This window comes from Embiotoca jacksoni, unplaced genomic scaffold, assembly GCF_022577435.1.
Source record: "Embiotoca jacksoni isolate LCO1_2020_lvr unplaced genomic scaffold, fEmbJac1.0.p SCAF_44, whole genome shotgun sequence".
Lineage (NCBI taxonomy): Eukaryota > Metazoa > Chordata > Actinopteri > Embiotocidae > Embiotoca > Embiotoca jacksoni.
This window is the reverse complement of record NW_027185397.1, coordinates 1556210-1575735: the sequence shown is the minus strand read 5'-3', so window position 1 is coordinate 1575735 and position 19526 is coordinate 1556210. Positions and strand designations below refer to the sequence as shown.

The window sequence follows — 19526 nt, the reverse complement described above, 5'->3', positions numbered from 1 at the left end:
TGCTCAACAGTCTGTGATTTACTTCAACAAACCGGTGAAACCTCATCCAGGTAACTACAGAAGTTCAGTATCTGTTTGTAGTTCAGCACCGATCAGACTAACTGATCCATCACGATGCCGGCTGGTTAGTTTCACTCCGATATGTTTTTAATTTCACCGTTCAAACGTCGACGTCCCGACCGATGTTGAGACCAAACCGACGTTTTTATGAGCAATCTTCCAACGTTACATCCTCTTTTTATGAATACATTTTTAATTTTAAAGTTGCAGTCCTATTTACTATAAATACATATATATTTCCTATATATTTACTGTATATAATTCAATGATTGAATTCAGAAACGCTTCATGTTCACCTTTGTCCTCAGAGATTTTCTGCATTAGCTCGTATTCCTCGGTCTTCTCCCGATCCAGGTTGTGTTTGATCATCGCCTTCCTGATGACGGCTGGAGTTTTGTCTTGACTCGTCACCTGAATCAGGAAATAAAACGTCACGTTGGACTTTCTGAGCCAGAGGATTGTTTTTCCTCCGGTGACATCAATGTGCTTGAAAGACTTCGGGCCTCATTCACTAATATGTGCGTAGAAATGCTCTTCTGCAAAAATCACAGGGATTTATGAAATGTGTACCGGCCAATCAGAATCATTTTAAATCTGACACGCCCCCTTTCTCCATATAAGGACAACGTTGTCTGGAGCTTCATGAAGAAAGCGGCGAAGTGAAGAGAAGCTGACAAGATGGCTCCAAAAATAAAAAATCCACGAGAGCAGAAATCGAAACAAAGAGCGTCTGAGGTGGAAGAAAAGGAACTTTTTTCAAAAGTGTTTCCTCACGAGTAACTATGGTTAAAAAAAAAAAAAAAAAGACGCGTGGGCTGCTATTTTTCATAATATTTATGGTACTTGTATCTTATCTTATCCTTGAATATGTGAATATATGTGAATATTTTTAATTAAGAGAATAATTGATGATGATTAAAGGGCGTCAGTTTCATGGTTAGCCTGTTTAATACATTTGGTCAATGCATTAGTAAATGAATATTGTCGTTTCTTAAATCCTTTTTTAATAAATGCAGTTTTAATATGCTAACAGGTGTGTTTACATCTTCTAAGACAGACAGGCAGTCATCATTTGGTCGTACTCATGGTCTGAAGTTATTCTAAATGTGGTCGCAGAGTACGAACAAATTCAGGAAAGAAAATATTGATGAATTCCAGATTTGTGCGTCAAACATTGGTATGTCTGGTTCAAGCATTGGTTTGTGCGTACTTGTGATGTGTTCCCACCTTTAAATGATATCAATATTCAAAAAGCCCTCGAAGAGCCGAACAACCCCGTCGGTTCATCCCACCGACGAGTCCACTCACCAGGATGCTCTTGTACATGTTCCCGTTCTCCACGTCCAGGCTGACCCTGATGATGCAGCAGTCGTCCACCTGCTGGTTGTACAGCGGCAGCGACAGCGTCGAGTAGTTGGACACCGCCGACACCGAGCGCTTGTGGGAGCGGGACGCCGACAGCGGCGTGGACGAGGACACGGAGGAGGACGAGGCGCTGCTGGAGCCGGACGCCGAGCCGGAGCTGGAGCCCATCCCAGAGGTGTCCAGAGAGGACAGAGACGTGCACTCCCAGAACTGAGGGGGACAGCAGGAGGACAGAGAGACAGGTGAGTGGACGGGAGGACAGGTGAGAAGACAGGATGACAAGGGGACAGGTGAGTGGACAGAGGGACAGGTCAGTGGACAGGAGGACAGGTTAGTGGACAGGTTAGTCATCATTTTCATTATTTTTATTTTTCAATTAAATTTGACAAAACCATCATCGTGCATTACAAACTAGGACCTTGGAGTTTGAAATGTGAGTATTTGCATATTATGTTGCATTATGGGTGTTTTGGGTTTTTGTTCTAATTCATCATATTTGAGCCTCAGATGCTGCGTTTTTGACCACTGTGTATTTTAATTAATGTCAATTCTATATTTTTAATGCTTAACCCGTTTAATAAATCCATTAAATAATGAGTACTAAACTGAAAGAAATAATGTTTCAAATATTCTCTTAATAAATGGACTAATCATCAATATTCACACTTCACATGTTAACAGACTTAAGTTTGCTGTGTAACTTCAACATTGTCAGCTTGTTGGTTTGCTGAACGTTTACTCTATTCACTCTATTCACTCTATTATTGAGAAATCATGAAACTTTGGAAAATCACCACAAAAGTTGGTACCGTTGAGGTGGTGTCGGCTGCTGGAGCTTCTCTCCCCAAAGCAGAGACGGTGAATTTCACCGAAGGAGTCGAAGTCTAGAGACGGACAAAAAAACAGAAACACTCTCTGAACACATGCCTACTTAACAGGAAGTATATTTCACATATCAGACGTTGTTCTTGAGTGGAGAGGATACCAGTGTAACTGTGGTCCTACAGAGAGTGATGCATTGTGGGTTGTTTGTAGCATAAGAAGAAATCTATTTAACAACTATTTCACGTTTCACAAATCGGAGAGAAAAAGCTTCGATGGCGAGACTCTGGTCTGCTCGGATTCATGTTTTCTGAAGAGGACAGAGACGTCCTATAATCCAGAAGAGATGAGACGACTCCGCCTCCTTTTTTACATCATGAAACAAGCGCAGGCCGACCGTGTGCTGGTCTCTTTCGTACCTTCCTGTCGTGTCCCTCCGGTGAATCCGATAGGAAGCTGGGGTTCACGTCCTCCAGGTCCGAACCGCTGGAGCTGACGGAGGTGACGCTGAGAGCATCGCCGCTGTCCCCCCCTCCTCCCCCGCCGCCTCCTCCTCCTCCTCCTCCTCCTCCTCCTCCCCCTCCTCCTCCTTGGTACGGTCTGTAGTGCGAGTGGTCGAAGGACTTGGAATGAGAGCCGGAGGCGCTGCTGCAGCCGGCCTCCGTCAGCTGCCGGCTGGACACGGAGAAGGGGGGGGGGGTCATGTTAACCGTGACGGAGACGGTTGAATGATCATGATACTGAAGAAGTACGGTGATGATAACGTGTGAATCTGTCCATCACTTACTCGCTCCAGCGCTTCATGATCCCTCCGTTCTTCTTGGCTCGCAGCGTGTTGCTGGCCGACTCCGACAGAGGCTCGATCTCACAGGACAGGTTGTAGCTGCAGAGCAGAGAGTCGGCATGGAGACGGCGTTCATTTAAACGCACGTCACGGAGAGGACAGGATCCAATACAAATATGAAACATCACAATCTCAACTGAGAGTAACTACTCTGAATCTAATTTGGACAAAGAGAAAATCTGCAGAGTCAAAATCCATTTTTTGTTTCAGCTGCATTTTAATACAGAAACTGTCTGCAAGCACTTTGTCTGGTTTCAGATGCTTCAAACTGATTTGACAGCGTTTAAATCTACCGGCCATCTTATAGTAACCGATATTGTAATTTTCAATCATCTTGCTCGCTGCCTCCTCTGAACACCTGCAGCATAGTTTACTCCCTACACCTTCTGTAATCAGTCACCACGCACGGAGGTTTTCATCCTGACAGTAGAAAGGACACGTGAACGACAACAGACGGGACTTTGACTAAACTACACAGAAGGTCATTTAATGTCTGAAATTACTGTCTGATAAATGTCACATTTTTGACTGAACCTTTCAGCTTTATAATAATAACAATAATAATAATAATAATAATAATAATTCCTGGAAACAGCAAAAAAATTTATTAAATAATTATATGAAACCACCTTTTAACTAACAATACTGAATACAGCAGGCAGGCAGACTTTCTAATACCGTCTGAAGCCGTTTCTGAAGGAACCTGAAAACATATTTGCTGCTTTATTTGCACAGAGAAGACAAAACACTCGGACATGATTGAAAGAAGAGGACAACGAGGACACGTCTCCTGCGTCCCTGAGGGGACACACATGTTGAGACACAGCACGAGAGGACCGACTGACCTTTCCGCCTCGCTGAGCTTCTCCACGCCTGCGAACCACTCTCTGAAGTGGGAGTCCTGAGTGAAGCTGTAGTTGTTGGAGGCCAACTGGAGCAGCTTGATCTGAGCGATCACCTCGAACTCCTGCAAGCAGAGGGCGGAGCGGAGCGCCGTTTAATGAGCTTATTGTCATTCAACACGTTTGTTTTGGTCTGTTCTGAGATGAAAGATGATCTCTACGAATAAATCACTTTGCTTTTGTAGTCACACCAGCATTTCTTTTTTTGTTTTGTATCATTTCAAAAGAAGAAATTTGAACTCACCTTTCTTCTCTTCTCGAAGTTGATCAGACCACCCTGGAAAAAACACATCCAAGAATATTAGAAATTACGTCGGAGAAAAATAAAACCTGCCAAGGTAAAAAAAATGAAGTGATCCCAGTGAAGACGCCAGTGAGGAGGCTGACCTCAGTGTAGTCCTTCATGGCAGTGTCCATCATCACCAGGTCCGTCAGGAAGGTCCCCAGGTAAGGAATGGTCCCCTGCATCACACCCTGTTCACACAGGGACAGAGGGACAGAAGGACAGAAATGCATCAGATACAAGTCAGAGTCTGCATGTGAAATTAAAAAATGGTACATAAGTTCTGGTTGTCATTTTGATCAGTTGTGTATTTATTTCCATACTCTGTTATTCAAACTCTTTTAAATGACCAACAAGAGCTTCACGTCACAAAGAGCTATTTAAGAGCACACGACACTGGACGGACTGCAGTGACGACTTCTGCCACTAGGTGGAGCTGTCGCTGAATAAACGATCAGAGGCAGAGCAGCGTAGAAACGGTGGAGCCGAGGAATACAGAGACAGAAAAGAGACATGTTGTCTCACCAGGTCTCTCTGCTGCTGGTGTCTCCTCTGAGCTCGCTTGGGGTTGATTTCCAAAGTTGCAAACTTGGAGGTTCCTTCCTGCAGAAAAATAAACACAGACAGGAAGTTTCTGTTTAATACACGAAGAAATAAACTCCTCAAATCCTGAGACAGTTTTCCTCATTTCACTTTCAGAGATTAATTACCTGAAAAACATCGAAACAAGAACGACGAGGAAAGAAGCAACCAATCATCTCAGTTGGGAAAGTAACAAAAGTAACAAAGTAAAAGTACGTTCTGCAGAAAAGTGACATATTATCACACATTACATTATTGTTGTAGCTGGTTGAGGTAGCTTCTATTGAATATTAAATATTCATGTATATATGGTACAGTAGTTTGGTGATGTGGTTCAGGCCCCTCCAAAGACTCACAATAAATCTGAAGGGTTTTAAATGAAATAAAAACAAAACTCTTTTCTACTTGAACCTCTGTAGAAGTTCAGAGTGTCTTTGGAGGAACTGCTCTCATCGCATAAACAAAACAACAAAACAACAAGTCATGAGCCAAAAATGTTAAACCTTCATCTTAAAAGTGGCCTGAAACTGAAGCTGCACCATTAAAGGGAGGTTCTTCAGTACAATACTTCAGCATGTTTTATTTTTCATCATCAGTGAAGCTGCAAACTGTTTATTAAATAATGTCAAATTTAACAGAAATATCTAAATGTGCAACAGGCGTCTGAATAAAAGTTAAAGTTTCAGCTGAAGCAGGTTTAAAAAGTTTATTTATGATGTTTCAGTCGACACAACCTTCATCAGGAGCATCATGGAAACACAAACATTGTAAATAATTATACCTAATTCATATATCAAATGTTTCCATACGAGAAACTCGTCTGGAAACTCGTAGCGCGGACCCCTCTGGTGGATGTTGTGTTGAACTGAGGGTTCGTTGGCAGGAAAAGTGTTACGAAGTAGATGAAAAACAACCGAACGCTGGTTGAAGTTTGAATCTGCCATTACAAAGCATGAATGGGACTGTTCTTTTCCCTTTTTGCTGTATTTCAGAGGAATCAAACCTCTGAGGAGAAGTGGGAGTAAATCCTCCTCCTGGCGTCCTCTCACATTCCTCAGAGTGACGTAACGCCGAGAGGCCGTCGGCAGCGTCGTGGAACCGGAGCTGTTCGCTGAGAGCGCAGCGAACGCAGCGAGCGCAGCGAACGCAGCGAACGCAGCGAACGCAGCGAACGCAGCGAACGCAGCCTGGCCGGAGCAGATAAGAGACGAGACAAGAGAGGCGACACCCTCAGCTCCGCTTTTACACATCATCACATCGCAGCCGTTATCTCCACCTCACGGGTTTCCTCCCGCTGACGTCAGCAGGGATTCCCTCAGAGGACCCCGGGGGTCACTCAGCGTCACGCTGGAAAACTCCTCCGGTTTAAAGGAGGTGATAGAGAACTCAAACTGAACCAAAAGAAGAGTGACGACGTGTTGCTGGAGTTCAGAGTCTCCACCAAATAAACCTCAGTTTGATCTATTCGAAAACAGTCTGCTCCCAAAAACAGCATTGATATATTTTATTCCTCATATATTATTCTGATTTCATCCCACATAAACTGTCCTGAACCCAAGCAGCTGTTAGCACTTCCTGTCTGCAGTTCATCTGTGAATGCACGAACAATTATCACGATATCACTTTGAAACTGAAAACAACCTCCAAAATATGATGATTCTCGGTCCAGTTCTGCAATTTTTATCCAATTTTATTGGATTTAAGGATTTGTATTTGCAATAGACAAAATTATTTTGGACTCTAAGTCCCGGTTGACCCTGTGCACCTTCATGCAGTGCAACGACGACACAACTTCAACTTGGATTATCTCCGCGGCGCTTTGCCACACAGATGAGGCACCGACGTTTCTGGAAAGCTGAAGTCGTGAAGTTTCACAGCATGTCGGGAGACACTCTCTGTCACAGATACTCGCCGCGCAATTCAACCGACATGAAGACGAGTGAATTTGAAGGCACTTTGCATTCATCGGGTTCATGTGAATCATGCCTGTGTGTTCAGATTTGAATGAGTTATGAGTATTTATTTCACTTGGGATGACAGCAGCAGTAGATGCAGCATGTTGAACTGACGTCTAGTTTCTGGTTCAGGGTGGTTCCTCTGTCGTTAACATGCATCCTGCGTGATCCGATCACAAGCGGCTGCTCGAAGTGCATCAGTTCACTCCTTAAAAGAAACCGTGTCTCCGGTGAGCGCCGGTGAACTTAACTCACCTCCTGCACGTAAATAAACACAAACTGGAGGAGAGAGGAGTCGAAGCAACAGGCGACAACCTCTCTGCATTAAACCCAGTACATCCCATTAACGACGGCAGTAAACTGTCAGCAGCCCACCGGGACACCGGGAGTGATGGACAGGATCCGGAGGACACGATGTTCCTCTGCAGCTGTTAGAGAACAGACGTGAGGAAGGACAGCGGAGGGACGAGGTCACGGACACATACATCCTGCTGCCACGTGCAGCTGTTATATAACGCACACGCTGATTGATCGGTGCGTCTGATTAATACATCTTCCCGTCTCTGTTCTGGTATTTTCTTGTCTCAGATTACGTCCACTGTTTATGTTCACTGACTGTTCAAATAGCAGCGACGCTACAACCTTCATTTACTGTGATGAAGAGGATCAGATAAAGGAGAACTTGTCATTTATTACAATAACAGCAACAAACTGTGTATTGTGATGCTGTTAATAAATAACATGAGATGAAAATTAAAACTGTGACACTGAACAATTCAAATACTGTTATCGGGGCTTTCAATGCCAATTATTTTCCTTTCTGATTATTATTTTTTCAATGAACTGAGTAATCACTCGGTCTATGAACGGGAAAAAATGTCTGGATCAGTAACTCAGGACTGGGAAAATTCCATGTCTTCAGAATATTTGCCAAACAGTCTGAAGTCTGAAAATTATGACTGAAGAGAAAAACACGTCCTTTGCTTTTAAGGAAGTTTGAAAAAAATGTGAATTGACAGATCCAATTGTTATGTTAAGAAACAAATCAATGAATTCAAATGGTTTGTGATATTTTAAAAGAAATACTTCAATATCAATAAATAACAATACAGTCATGCGGATATTGAGAGACTCTAACAATAACTTTCTGTTACAACACAAAATTTTGGATTCACAGTGTCTTGGTATTACAATACAATAACGACATGATTTTAGAAATAATTAAATGCATACTGCTATTATTGATTTTTTTGTGATTTATTTTATTTCTTTTCAATATTTTGAAATGTTCACTGAATGTCATTTTATTGCTGCAGAGCTGCATTTCTTGTATGAAAGGTGATTTACGAATAAGATTATTATTATTATTATTATTGTTGTTGTAAATGACCTGAACTAAAAGGTCAAAACTGTGTGTTTTACGTTACTCATAGACGAGCAGAGATATTTCAATTTTAATAGAATTATTTACACGCGTGAAAATTATGTTCTGTAGTTTTAACAAGCTTCAATCTATGAGTTGTTTTCTTGGATTTCCAGTCATTACAAAAAAATGAACCGTCTGTGTGACCCGATGTCCGAGTGGTTGGTCCCGGGTCAGAACTTTGCTGCATGTCATTCCCTGTCTGCGTACACTGCTCCTATCTACTTCTAAAGAAGGCCTAACGGCGTGCTGTTGAGAAGCTGCCACCCACCTTCACCAGCAGCTCTCGGCTCAGGGAGTAGTTGTTGTCGTCGGAGAAGATCTCTGACAGCTCGCGGAAGGTTCGGAAACTTTCCCTGCAGGCGGGCGGAGAGGTCAGAGCACGAGAAACGAACGAACAAACACCTTCAAGAGTTCATATTCAGCAGCTGTTAACTTAAAGACAGGAAGTCTACCGTGACACTTCCTCCCAGGTCCTCTTCAGGCGGTGGATGGCGTTGCACTGCAGGGCGGAGAGGATGGCTCGCAACGAGGAGAAGTTCTTCAGGATCCGACACTCCTGGAAACAAAAAGAACATCCAGTCAGAAACCAACAGATCGATTCCCTTCAAAGGCTCTTCAAGTGTAAATAAACTCGGCAGACAGACAGACGGATGCGGCTTACCCGGGCCACGTCGATCCACCGCTCCAGCAGCCGCGCTCTCTGGTTGGGCTTCAGCGCCGGGTTGCTCAGGCAGGTGGTGATGACACAGTTGGTGACGGAGTTGAACTGGGCCACGGTGGCTCTGATGGTGGGAGCCAGGTGCTCCTTCCCCTTCTTATCCCGCTGGGACCAAATCCCCCCCAGGCAGTGGTAGGGCACCACCTTCTTAAACAGATCCTGGCGGGACAGAGAGACACGGGGAATTAAAGGCACGGTCCGCTCTGAAGAGCGTTCTGGTAAATGTTTGAGTTTCACTGTGCAGAGTGATGTTTGCTCACAGTTCGACTTTGGACATCTTGTATCCAGTTTGTTTTTGTTTTTCAATAAAACGTTTGCACATGTATATAGATTTTGAGTTTGAAGGAGGAGTTTTGAGGAGTAAATGCAATTTTGAAAACCAACTTAACCTGGAAAGTAAACTTGTATTAAACACAAACACACTTGTGTGAAGCAGAATGTCAGTAATGATGCACTGATTTGATGATCAGGGACAGTTTTAAAAACATCTGGATGGACATCCAGAATGTTCAGACATCTTAACTTCAATAAAAAGCAGCAAAAACCTCACAAGTTAGAAAATCGAATGCAGGAAACAGACAGAAAACAAACGTGGCTGCTGTGAGACAGTAAGAATCAGGTCATCTTTTGATTTTCTTGAAAAAAAAAAAGAGTTAAAATGCTGTTTGGCCTTTTGAGTAAAATCTTGGATGACTGACACATTTTAAATAAACCAGTGTGTCCTGATAAATTAATGGAAAGTTGGTTTTCTTCTGGTTGTTTCAGAACAAAGTTAAGAAAACACCTGAATAACTTTAATTTAAAGCACAATTTGGCCACTTTGGCAAACAAGCAAGGTTGACACCTTCACCGTTTCATCTTATAACATAGTCACAGTTATACATGGAGCAAATACAAAGCAGCATCATTATACAAAGTGAGAGGTGTGCAGCGGGTTCTATCAGCCGGTTCTATCAGCTGGTTCTATCAGATCTAGGAAAATTGCTGCTTGATGTTGCAGGAAACCGAACCAAACACTAACTGCACCATGAACACACATAACACGTACATATCATACAAGCAGATGATTCTCCCTGGGTTTGTCTTCACTTTCACTTTAAAAGTAGGGATTTTATCCGTTTTGAATACAAAAGTGCAGCTTCAGCGTATTTTAAGAGGCTAAAACATGTGAACCACTGGGAAATCTCTGTAGACATTTTCAAACTTGTTCCAATTAATAATTAAAAAAAAAAATAGAATTTACAGATTAAAAACTATTTATAATTTAAGTAAAATAAGTATTAACTGCTGCTGCACCCGTTATCGATACGACTAAAACAATGTGGGAAACTATAGGAGACTTTATAGGAGAAGTTAAAGGTCCTCACCGCATCCATGAGCGTGAACTGCTCCGCCACCATGATGGGGTCAAACGACAGAAAGCTGAAAGCAGGAAGCTCGTCCTCGAAGCCACTCTCTTCCTGCGTAGCAAAAGGGCAGCCGATGTGTTCCCCTAAAAGAAAAGAGAAAAAACAACAACCCATTTCTCACAATATGACCTCCACCTGAGCTCAGCCTGCACACAGTTCCTGCTCTTCTTCTGCTCCAGCATCTCATCCTGCCTTCCAACTCGGTGTTTGTTTTTTGTTCTCTCTGCAGGATCTGAAATATTCACTCATCGCTGGATGAGTTCTGACCGTGACGGTCGGCTGGTTCTTATCAGCTGCACAACCAAACTGTTCGTTACAGCAACAAACGTCCCGGCATGTGAACTGACACCGTGTCTGTGGTTGTAGGAAACGTTTAACACGAGCCCTGCGCTCCCTCTCCTGTCCTCTGCCTTCATACCATCGGGATCGGGCTCACACTGCTGTCGGCGGTGGAAGTGGGCCAGCAGGTTGCGGGCGCGGCGCTCCAGGTCCGAGCCGGGGAAGTGGAGGTGAAGGTAGGACATGAGCTGGTGCAGACAGTCGTAGCTGGGAGGAGTCCAGAAGTCCTCGGAGTACTGGTCCAGCCATGCACCCAGGATGGATGAAACAGTACTGGAACGCACAGACAATGACAGAAAAGATGTGTTTATATAAACTGTTAAATAAATATACATCATACAACCGAGGCGCAATTTAAATCTGATGTTAGTTTTGCAGTTACTGGAAGCCGTCACATAAAATGTGATAGTGTTGTCCTGCTGAAACAGACCAGTTTAAACTTTAACCCAGAGCGGGGGAGGAAGGGGGGAGGGGGGGGGGGGGCTGAATTACTCGGTGATGGATGTCGGCAGCTCAACACTGAAGGTCGCAGCACGCTTACTTTCTGAGCTCTGTGCGGTCATCCTGGGAGACTCGGTGTGCTGTGGCTGCAGGCACGTTTTGGAGCTTGGCATACCTGCAACAACAAAACACCAGTATTAAAGAAAAGAACAAATAAAGTCTGATATCAACAACAAAACACGAGCTCAGACGTATTAAAGAAGCTCATGAAAAAAGAAACGTAAAGTCTGACAACAACAACAAAACTCATTCGCTTGATTTAATTTTTCTGCTTTCGTTCATCCTGTAAAAAAAGACGTTATATTCTGTAAATGTTTGTTTCAAAATGGAACGTGTTGTTCATACTTGAAAATAGAATTATATTTTTTTTTTAACTTTATCCTCATGTCACCATGTATTTAATTTTTTTTCGATAACAGGAGAGCCTCCAAGGTGAACAACGAATCTACTAATTTAAGAGTTTGGTTGACAATCTGTGTATTAAAAATGATGATGAAAAATAAAAAGGAAATCAAAGCTTATGTATGAAACAAAGTCGTTGGGTAAAAAATATTATAAATCCCCGTGAACTGAAGGGCAGTGAAAGTATTGGGTGTAAATCAAATAAAAATACGTGAGTAAACATACCAACGTGAGTTAAAACACCAACAATCTGAACGCAGGTTTGAACTAAAGTTTACTTTCCACCGAACAAAGAACCGAGAAGTCTAAAGAGTCTAAATGTGTTTTCCTGTCTCCAGGTGTGCCGCCTGCCGTCTCCGTACCTGTTGAGCAGGAGGTCCAGCACCTGCTTGGTGGTGGCGAAGGAGCGGTAGGTGCAGAGGAAGATGGTGACGTAGGTGGAGTCTTTGCCCCTGAACGCCAGCACCATGTACTCCACCAGCCGCTCCAGCGTGCCGGCCTTGATGGTCCGCACCTTGCAGGTCTCGTAGAGGCTCAGGGCCGAGTCCGTGTCCACGCCCAGCCATCGCTGCCCCTTGCTGGCCGACTGGTGGAGCTGCACCTTCCTCAGCGTGATGGTGAAGATGGCGTCCTCCTCGGCCTCCTCGCCGATCTCCTGCGTCGAGCTCTGCGAGACAGAGAAGCAGGAAAATAAGACGTTTGGCTCCAACCAACGACGACAGTTACTGGCTTTTCTTCCAGACTGAGTGGAGTTATATCCTTCAATTTGATGCTGGTGGTTTTGCCGTGTTGGAACGAGGCCTTCGAAGATCTGTCTCGTGCACTTTAGAGGCAGTTCAAAATGGCATCCGTTACCGTGCAGATTGTGGAGTTAAAAATACCCGACACCTCTCTCAACCCTTTAATTATGACCATCTGTGTGACCCGGCTCTCTCTGACTCACTCTGTGAATCATGTGCATGGCTGTGCACAAACGAACAATAGCTCGCTACTAAACAGAGCCTGCTGGATAACTGGGAAGACAATACAAGCTGCAGCCTGTAGGTACCCAAACGGGGAATTAACACAAGCTACTTGTTGCATGAATGCGGCCTCTGTCGGCTCTTCCATGGCATCATTGCAGCATTTTGTTGTTGTTGTCGTCCCCGACATGAAAAAACAAAGATGCAACAAACCGTGGAGGAACACTGTGATGGTGACAGATGGTTCCAGACATCATCGCAGCATGTGATCATCATGAAACACATTCAGGTTCATCATGCATGTATCCTGCATCAGCACCGCTCAGTTAACACAACAGAAACCAGATGAAGTATTATTGAAGCGAGTTCCAGTCCAGAGGCACAAAACTCAACAACACTTCAACAGCAGCAATGTTTGAAACGTACGGAGCTAAAAAAAAAAAAAAAAAAGCCTTTTAGGGGATGGGCAATAATCCAAAATTATATTATTATTATAATACCTTATTGTAAACCATTCATCGTATTGTGACAGGATTTTGTATGAAGCTCACAGGAGAAAAGACAGAAAAATGCACAACAAAACATTGAAATTAGACAAAGAAAATGCACATTAATCTAAAGAGGAAGCAGGAAATTCATTATTCGATATTTGAAGAAGATTATGAGCCCTTAAAAGTAACTGCAGTCTCTTTGAGTGTGAATTTAGTCAATCGGGAAACTGAGCAGACTTTTGTTGCATGAAGGTACGTCCTTCTAAAATCAGCAGGACATCAACACAAAGAGGCTAAAATGAGGGTTTTATGTTGTTATTAGTTTGTTGCTGCTGTGATGTGTAAAGATATAAAGATATAAAGATGTGATTTAGGCAGCAAATTTGAGAAAAGATGAATGAATGAAAATCAGATGTAAAAGCAGAAATGTACAACTTTATGAAAATGATAATCAGAAGTGAGATTGTAATGAAAGATAACTTTTGGACCCAATCCTTGTTTAATTAACACACAATGAGCATTGTTTGTTAATGAATATTTCCACAATTGAGATTTCAAAATACATGTTAAATTACCAGAATATTCAACTCGCCATTTTAAATCAGTTTTAACATGGAGGAGGTCGTGGAGAATGTTTTTAACGAACATTAAAACAACATCATGTGTCTGGAAGCAGCAGATGAAAACTGGTCTGAAAAGAGGTCAGTGATACTGTGATAATCATTTTAAAGGTCTTGATCCATATCATACAATGTTTTGGGACTCCTGTTGATATCAAGACATGAGAAGATACTTCAAATTATGAAATTGTTAAAGAATTTAATCAGAAGTTTTCATTTGAGGTAAATCTGTGAATTTGGGTCAGTCAAATTAACTTTGTGATATTAAAGATGAGGTTTCAGTCCTACTAGAAAGTTCTTGGTAACGATAATGCAAAAAGTTAACACTCACTGAGTGTCCCTTCAGAAAAACAGAACACTTCGTACTCGGCAGCGGTGAATAACTAATCTTGTTAGTAGTTTATCATCTGTTTGCATCAGCGTCCAGATAAACGTGGCCTGTGAGCGCTGAGAGGCTGAACAGCAGAGTGACAGCGCCGTGACTCACTCAGCCGACGGATGGCAAGTAAGGCGGCGAGCCACCGTCATCTGTCACGGACACTTGTTGTGTGTCCTGGCAGCGTTAGTCATCCGAGGACCTTCCTAAGCCTCACTGCCTGTACCTTTAGGTCGGTAACATCGCAGTCACCATGGTAACAAGCTGTAATAAGGACGGTTGTGAATTTGGAAAACTGGTGTAATGAGTGATAGAGGATCATCAAGCACTTCTTATATTTCAGTTTCATGTTTTGGACACGATAAAGAAGGTAAAGATACAAATGAAAAAAGATGAGAGATGCTACGAGGCTCACGGTGTTTCCAAAGAAGGGAAAATACAAAATCGGCAGAAAATAAAATAATGAATCATCATACCAAACTGTGCAAAACACAAACTACCCAAACAAGGAGAGTTGACTCCACAGCATGTCTGGATTAGGGATGGGTCATTATTTTACCATTTTTAATGACAAATTATAAAAAACAGATTTTATAGTTAGAGACTATCATCTTGACATAAAAAATGTGCCTGTTTTTATCTTCGCCTGGCAGTAACTCATTCCTGCCAGAAGGTGTCAGTGATGCATGTAAAAGCTGTTTACGAACATTTTACAGAAAAAAAGATTAATGGAGCAGATTAACTGGTCATAAACCTGAACTTCAGACTTCCCCCTAAACTGTGACATATTGTATGTAATATTACATCTGGCATTTTATGCAATGACTCGATCACATTAATCACCACTGAAATAAATAATGAATAAAATCACCAGCGGTGGCCCTGGGTGGTCGGGAAACAACAATGTTTTAGTTGGTTGTATCTTTAGAATCTACTTAAGACCCACAACAGATTACAGGTAGAAGATGATGTTGCTCCACATACTTAAAAAAAAAACACACTAAGATGTGTTCTTGAACACAAGAAAAAAAAAAAGGCTGCAGTCGAGTGAAACTCCTCAAACCTCCGTCCACGAACCGAGACAGCGGTGAGTCATGAGCAGGGAACGTGAACTTCGGTAACCCCGGCAGAAACCCTCAGCGAGGGGGGGAGGGGGTATGTGACAGATAAATGGGGAGAGAGCAGACAAACCCCTGGACTGTTGTAAATCCTGTCGGGTATAATGTCCGAGGAGCAGCTGCAGCCGAGCGGCCGTGACAGCAGGAGAGCTTCTTATCAGCCGAACCACAGAAGCCGCCTCGCTGCTATCGCTTCACGTCCCCCCAAAAAATGCAGCACTCAAGGGCAGCGCCTCGATCCGTCGGAGAGCCAAACAACAGAATAATGCTCCTATTCATGCCTGAGTGTTGCCATGATAACCAAACTCTCACTACAACTTCAACAAAAACAAAGCACGCACCCTGAGAGATCAATACTTCAAAGAGTTCAACGCCACCGTAATACCGTAATACAGAAAGAACTGAACAAACAGAAACTCACAGTCATTCTGGGTTTTGAATGATAAAAAAGTGTCTACAATCAAAAAGATCAAACAAAGCAGGCACATTTAAAGGCCAAAAGTTTCCCATCACATCACCTGACAACAGGTCTGAATCTGGAGAAACATATTTACACTGTTCTCTCTCACCCTGCTCATAAACACAACGTGGAAATGCTCTTGTAAATCAGATGCAGTCGGACTGAACCGGGATCTGTTCGGACAAACCAGATTCGTCAGAAGTTTGGTGGAAATAAAGAGGGAATTCCCAGGAATGTGCCCCACTTTCTTCTGCTTTTAGATGAAGGTTTGACTCACATTCCTTCAGCCTGACTCGATGCTTCATCAACCCGCCCGCTTACAAACACGCAGGAAGTGGCTGCTGAAGACAGACATGCTTCTGGGCAAAACAAGTTCTGGCCCACTGCACCAGAAAACACTCTGCATGGAATCTACGGTCGTTCCTGGATCCTCCCGCCCATAACAGATTATTTTTGTAATCAAAATCCCGTTTGTCAGTAAAACTGAATGAAGTGGCCAACAAATGATCCCCTGCAGCAGGCCTGGCCAACCCGCGGCTCCCGAGCCGCATGCGGCTCTTTGCCTGGTTTCATGCGGTTCTTACGTTCATATTGAAGTTTGTGTTTGTGTTTTTGTTTTTTTTCTTCTTTTAAAATCTTTTTATTGATTTTGCAAATACTTTAGACAGAGAGGTAGGCCAGGATTACCCGTCCAAAAAATTGGGATATACAGAATAGTACATTCAGTTGTAAATCTCTTGGAGTAGTGTTTGTGTTTTTTTTAATGTGCGTGTTCGCTTCGCTTGAGTTCAATACGGTATTTTCGTCAAATGCACATGTGCGTGAGATGAAAATACCGCAAAGTTTCCCAGTAGGGGCAAAATCATTTGAGTAAACAATTTGTGTCCAGTTCACTCTCAAAATGACAGGAAAAAATGCACAGCAAAACGAAAATATGAAGATGAACACAGGACGTTTTTAACAGAGTGGGAGAGTTTATATTTTTTTGCTGAACGTAATGGCGAGCCATTCTGCCTTATATGTCAGGCGTCATTAGCGCATTTCAAAGCTTCAAATCTTCAGCGCCACTTCAGCTCACTCCATGCTAACGTCGACCAGGGATTTCCAAAAGGGACTGAACTTCACAAGCACAAGTTGGACACTTTGAAAAGTCAGGCAGAAAAGCAGGTACAGTTTTTCCAAAAATTTACGAAGCACTCAGAGACTGTCACGCTTGCATCGTATCAACTGGCTTGGAACATTGCACGGGCTAAAAAGCCATTTAATGAAGGGGAGTTCGTTAAAAAATGCCTTGATGTTGTGCCATTAAAAGACAGAACCCGTGGCATAGATGTGAAAGAAACAATGATGGCTGCATTTGCGAAAGCAAATCTGCCCATACCGAAGCTAACTGCAATAGCCACGGATGGAGCGCCGGCCATGATCGGATCTGTGAAGGAGTCTGTGTTTTCTACCCTGAAACACGTGAAATCAAAGCATCGATCTGTTCTGACTGACACCCATGTGAAAGAATTGCTTCGAGTGGCAACAACAGAATACAAGCCAGATTTGAAGAGGATTGTTCAAGGCAAGGAATGCCAGAAGTCCCACTAAGCAACATGCATAGTAAAAGAAAAACGCTATTGTAAATTATTATGTTTTTGTTTGTGGACTTGGTTGAACTGAGAGTTTGTGTGTGTGAGACAGTGCACACAATGTTCATTGTTGAAAATGACTGGCCTGTGGTCTTAGTACTGTAGGAGTCAATTTCTGTCATTATCATGTTGGTGTGTGACATTTACAATAAATCTGGCTGAGCAGAGGTCTGTGTGTGTGTGTGTGTGTGTGTGTGTGTGTGTGTGTGTGTGTGTGAGGAAGGGATGGGGTGATGTTCATGTGTGCCCATGTGTATGATGTGGCTCTTTGCGGTAACACAGTAAAAAATGTGGCTCTTGGTCTCTGACTGGTTGGCCACCCCTGCCCTACAGTTTTGTTGGTTTCAGTCGTAAACTTGAGAATTTCCTTTTAACGCCTCTTTAATGCATCACAACATTTTTTGATTGTAAATCAGACCTCTTTGTTTGGAAGTCAAAACCTTTTGCTTGCAAGTTCAATTGGACGTAGCGGGTGAGATCTGCAAACATAGACAACAGTTTCAGTTGTTGGGTTTGACGTGGATCCACAGCTGCACACCAAGCAGCAACCATCAGTGATGTCATCAACCATCAGTGATGTCATCTTTGGTTTGTGAACGTTATGAATCCTCCAGTTCAGATTCTGTCCGTCACCATCTTGCCAGTTCGGAGCGGTTTGGAGCAGGAAGTGACCATATTTGGACGAGCTGGGGGAGGAGCCAGTGGTGGATCTGACCGATCTGATCGGAAACCTGACGATACTACGTCCCGCCCACCGATAGCTGTAACCTGACTGCACCACAGGCCTGTCAATCAAACAGACACGCCCCCAAAATCAGGTCTTCTTGAATCTTCTTTTCTAATGAATGAGGGATTATTTTCAGATGGACCTCCAGAAAACTAATAAGAAGGAGTGACTTTATCTAACAACACCGAGATAACTGATGGACACATTTTATTCACTTTGGATTTGATGAGAGAAGTTGAATGGGAGTCTATGGAGCCGGAGGCTTTTTGGAGCCGACCTCTAGTGGCACTTGCTGGTATTGCAGCTGAAGACACTTCTGCAAAGGCCTCATTTTTCAGACCTGGAAGCTACGAACACTTTTATATACGGTCTTGTGAGCTCAACACACAGTCAGCTTCTGCTGAGTGTTTACAGTGGGAACAGTAGGACTGCGTATGTAAAGCCACACTGTGGATCCACGTTAAACCCACCAATCAACTCTCGTCTCATCCATCAGCTTTGATGTGAAACACTACATCCAATTCAGTTTGCAAACACAACTTTTTCACTGGAAATCAAAGAGGTCTGATTCACAATCAGGTTTTTGTGACACAATTAAGAGGCTTTGAAAGCAAAAGCTTCAAATCTGTAACCAAAACCAAGCAGATCATTTTACTGTCAGTTCTTATGGTTCTACTTGTGATTTGGATTTTTGATTGCAAGTGCAGGGAATTTGCTCTCATAGCTGTCTTTTATGTTTTCATTAAAAAAGAGACAAAAAAAAAAAACTTCACACACCTCATGATCTCTCCGAGCTCAGGCAAACAGGTGATTTAAATAAATATCAAAATAAACAGTCTGAATGGGATCTAGAGATGTTTTTTCTCACTCTCTCTTGCCCTTTTCTTTGGTTCAGACATTTGTTTACCTACTTTTTCTGGATTGGTCCTTTTCATTTGATAAGCAGCTTTTGGGGCAATTAACCAGTTGCACATTTGCCAAATCAAGCAGCTGGTTGGTCTCAAAGTCTTTTCTCTAGTAAAACCAAAAAAACAACTATTTGAATCGCTTATAAACATAAATTTCACCTTCCACCTTTGTGTTTTTTGTCCAACTAAGGTTCGGTTTGATGTGTTGTCTAAAGAGTTCGCAGCTGATCTGAGCAGCCGCACTCAAAGAACTAAAATGGTTGGACTCAGCTCCCCTTTCCAACAGCAGAATCTATCCGACCGTCTGACAGAAAAAAGCCGGTTTATGTTGCTGAAGCCTAATGAGCTCATTACTGCCCCCAGAGGCCGGAGCAAAGAAAACAGCCCCTTCTACTTGAACCTAAGAGTGTCAATAAGGTGGTTGTAGCGGGTGAGACTTCACAAAGTTGTTTACTGTGCATTTAAAAAAAAAAAATACAGCAGTTCACAATAAAAAAAAAAGCACTTAGCACCTGATATCTGCGATGAGAAAGTTAAAGGGCTCAAACTCCACCAGGTGCTACTGATATATTTAGTTCAAAACTCCCATTAGCTGATCTATAAAGCTGTTTGTTATCATCTT

General features: G+C 42.8%; 1 protein-coding gene across 6 annotated transcripts in view; it reads right to left on the bottom strand.

Annotated features, from left to right (window-relative positions):
- The window catches only part of LOC138210242 (ral guanine nucleotide dissociation stimulator-like), a 60822-nt gene that overhangs the window by 6240 nt on the left and 35056 nt on the right, over positions 1-19526 (bottom strand). For 4 of the 6 annotated variants that reach the window (XR_011179238.1, XM_069169293.1, XM_069169292.1 and 1 more), the window contains exons 2-17: positions 11971-12275; positions 11247-11321; positions 10785-10978; positions 10325-10449; positions 8901-9116; positions 8692-8795; positions 8508-8592; positions 4802-4879; positions 4381-4467; positions 4238-4270; positions 3937-4058; positions 3035-3130; positions 2667-2922; positions 2220-2309; positions 1369-1635; positions 357-471 (exon numbers count right to left, since the gene is read on the bottom strand). Coding sequence is in view for 5 of the 6 variants with exons in the window: in XM_069169293.1 (XP_069025394.1) it covers positions 357-471; positions 1369-1635; positions 2220-2309; positions 2667-2922; positions 3035-3130; positions 3937-4058; positions 4238-4270; positions 4381-4467; positions 4802-4879; positions 8508-8592; positions 8692-8795; positions 8901-9116; positions 10325-10449; positions 10785-10978; positions 11247-11321; positions 11971-12275 (2248 nt within the window). In the remaining variant the exon portion in view is untranslated. The remainder of the gene's footprint in view (positions 1-356; positions 472-1368; positions 1636-2219; positions 2310-2666; positions 2923-3034; positions 3131-3936; positions 4059-4237; positions 4271-4380; positions 4468-4801; positions 4880-8507; positions 8593-8691; positions 8796-8900; positions 9117-10324; positions 10450-10784; positions 10979-11246; positions 11322-11970; positions 12276-19526) is intronic. The other 2 variants (XM_069169291.1, XM_069169289.1) reach the window with 2 other exon arrangements.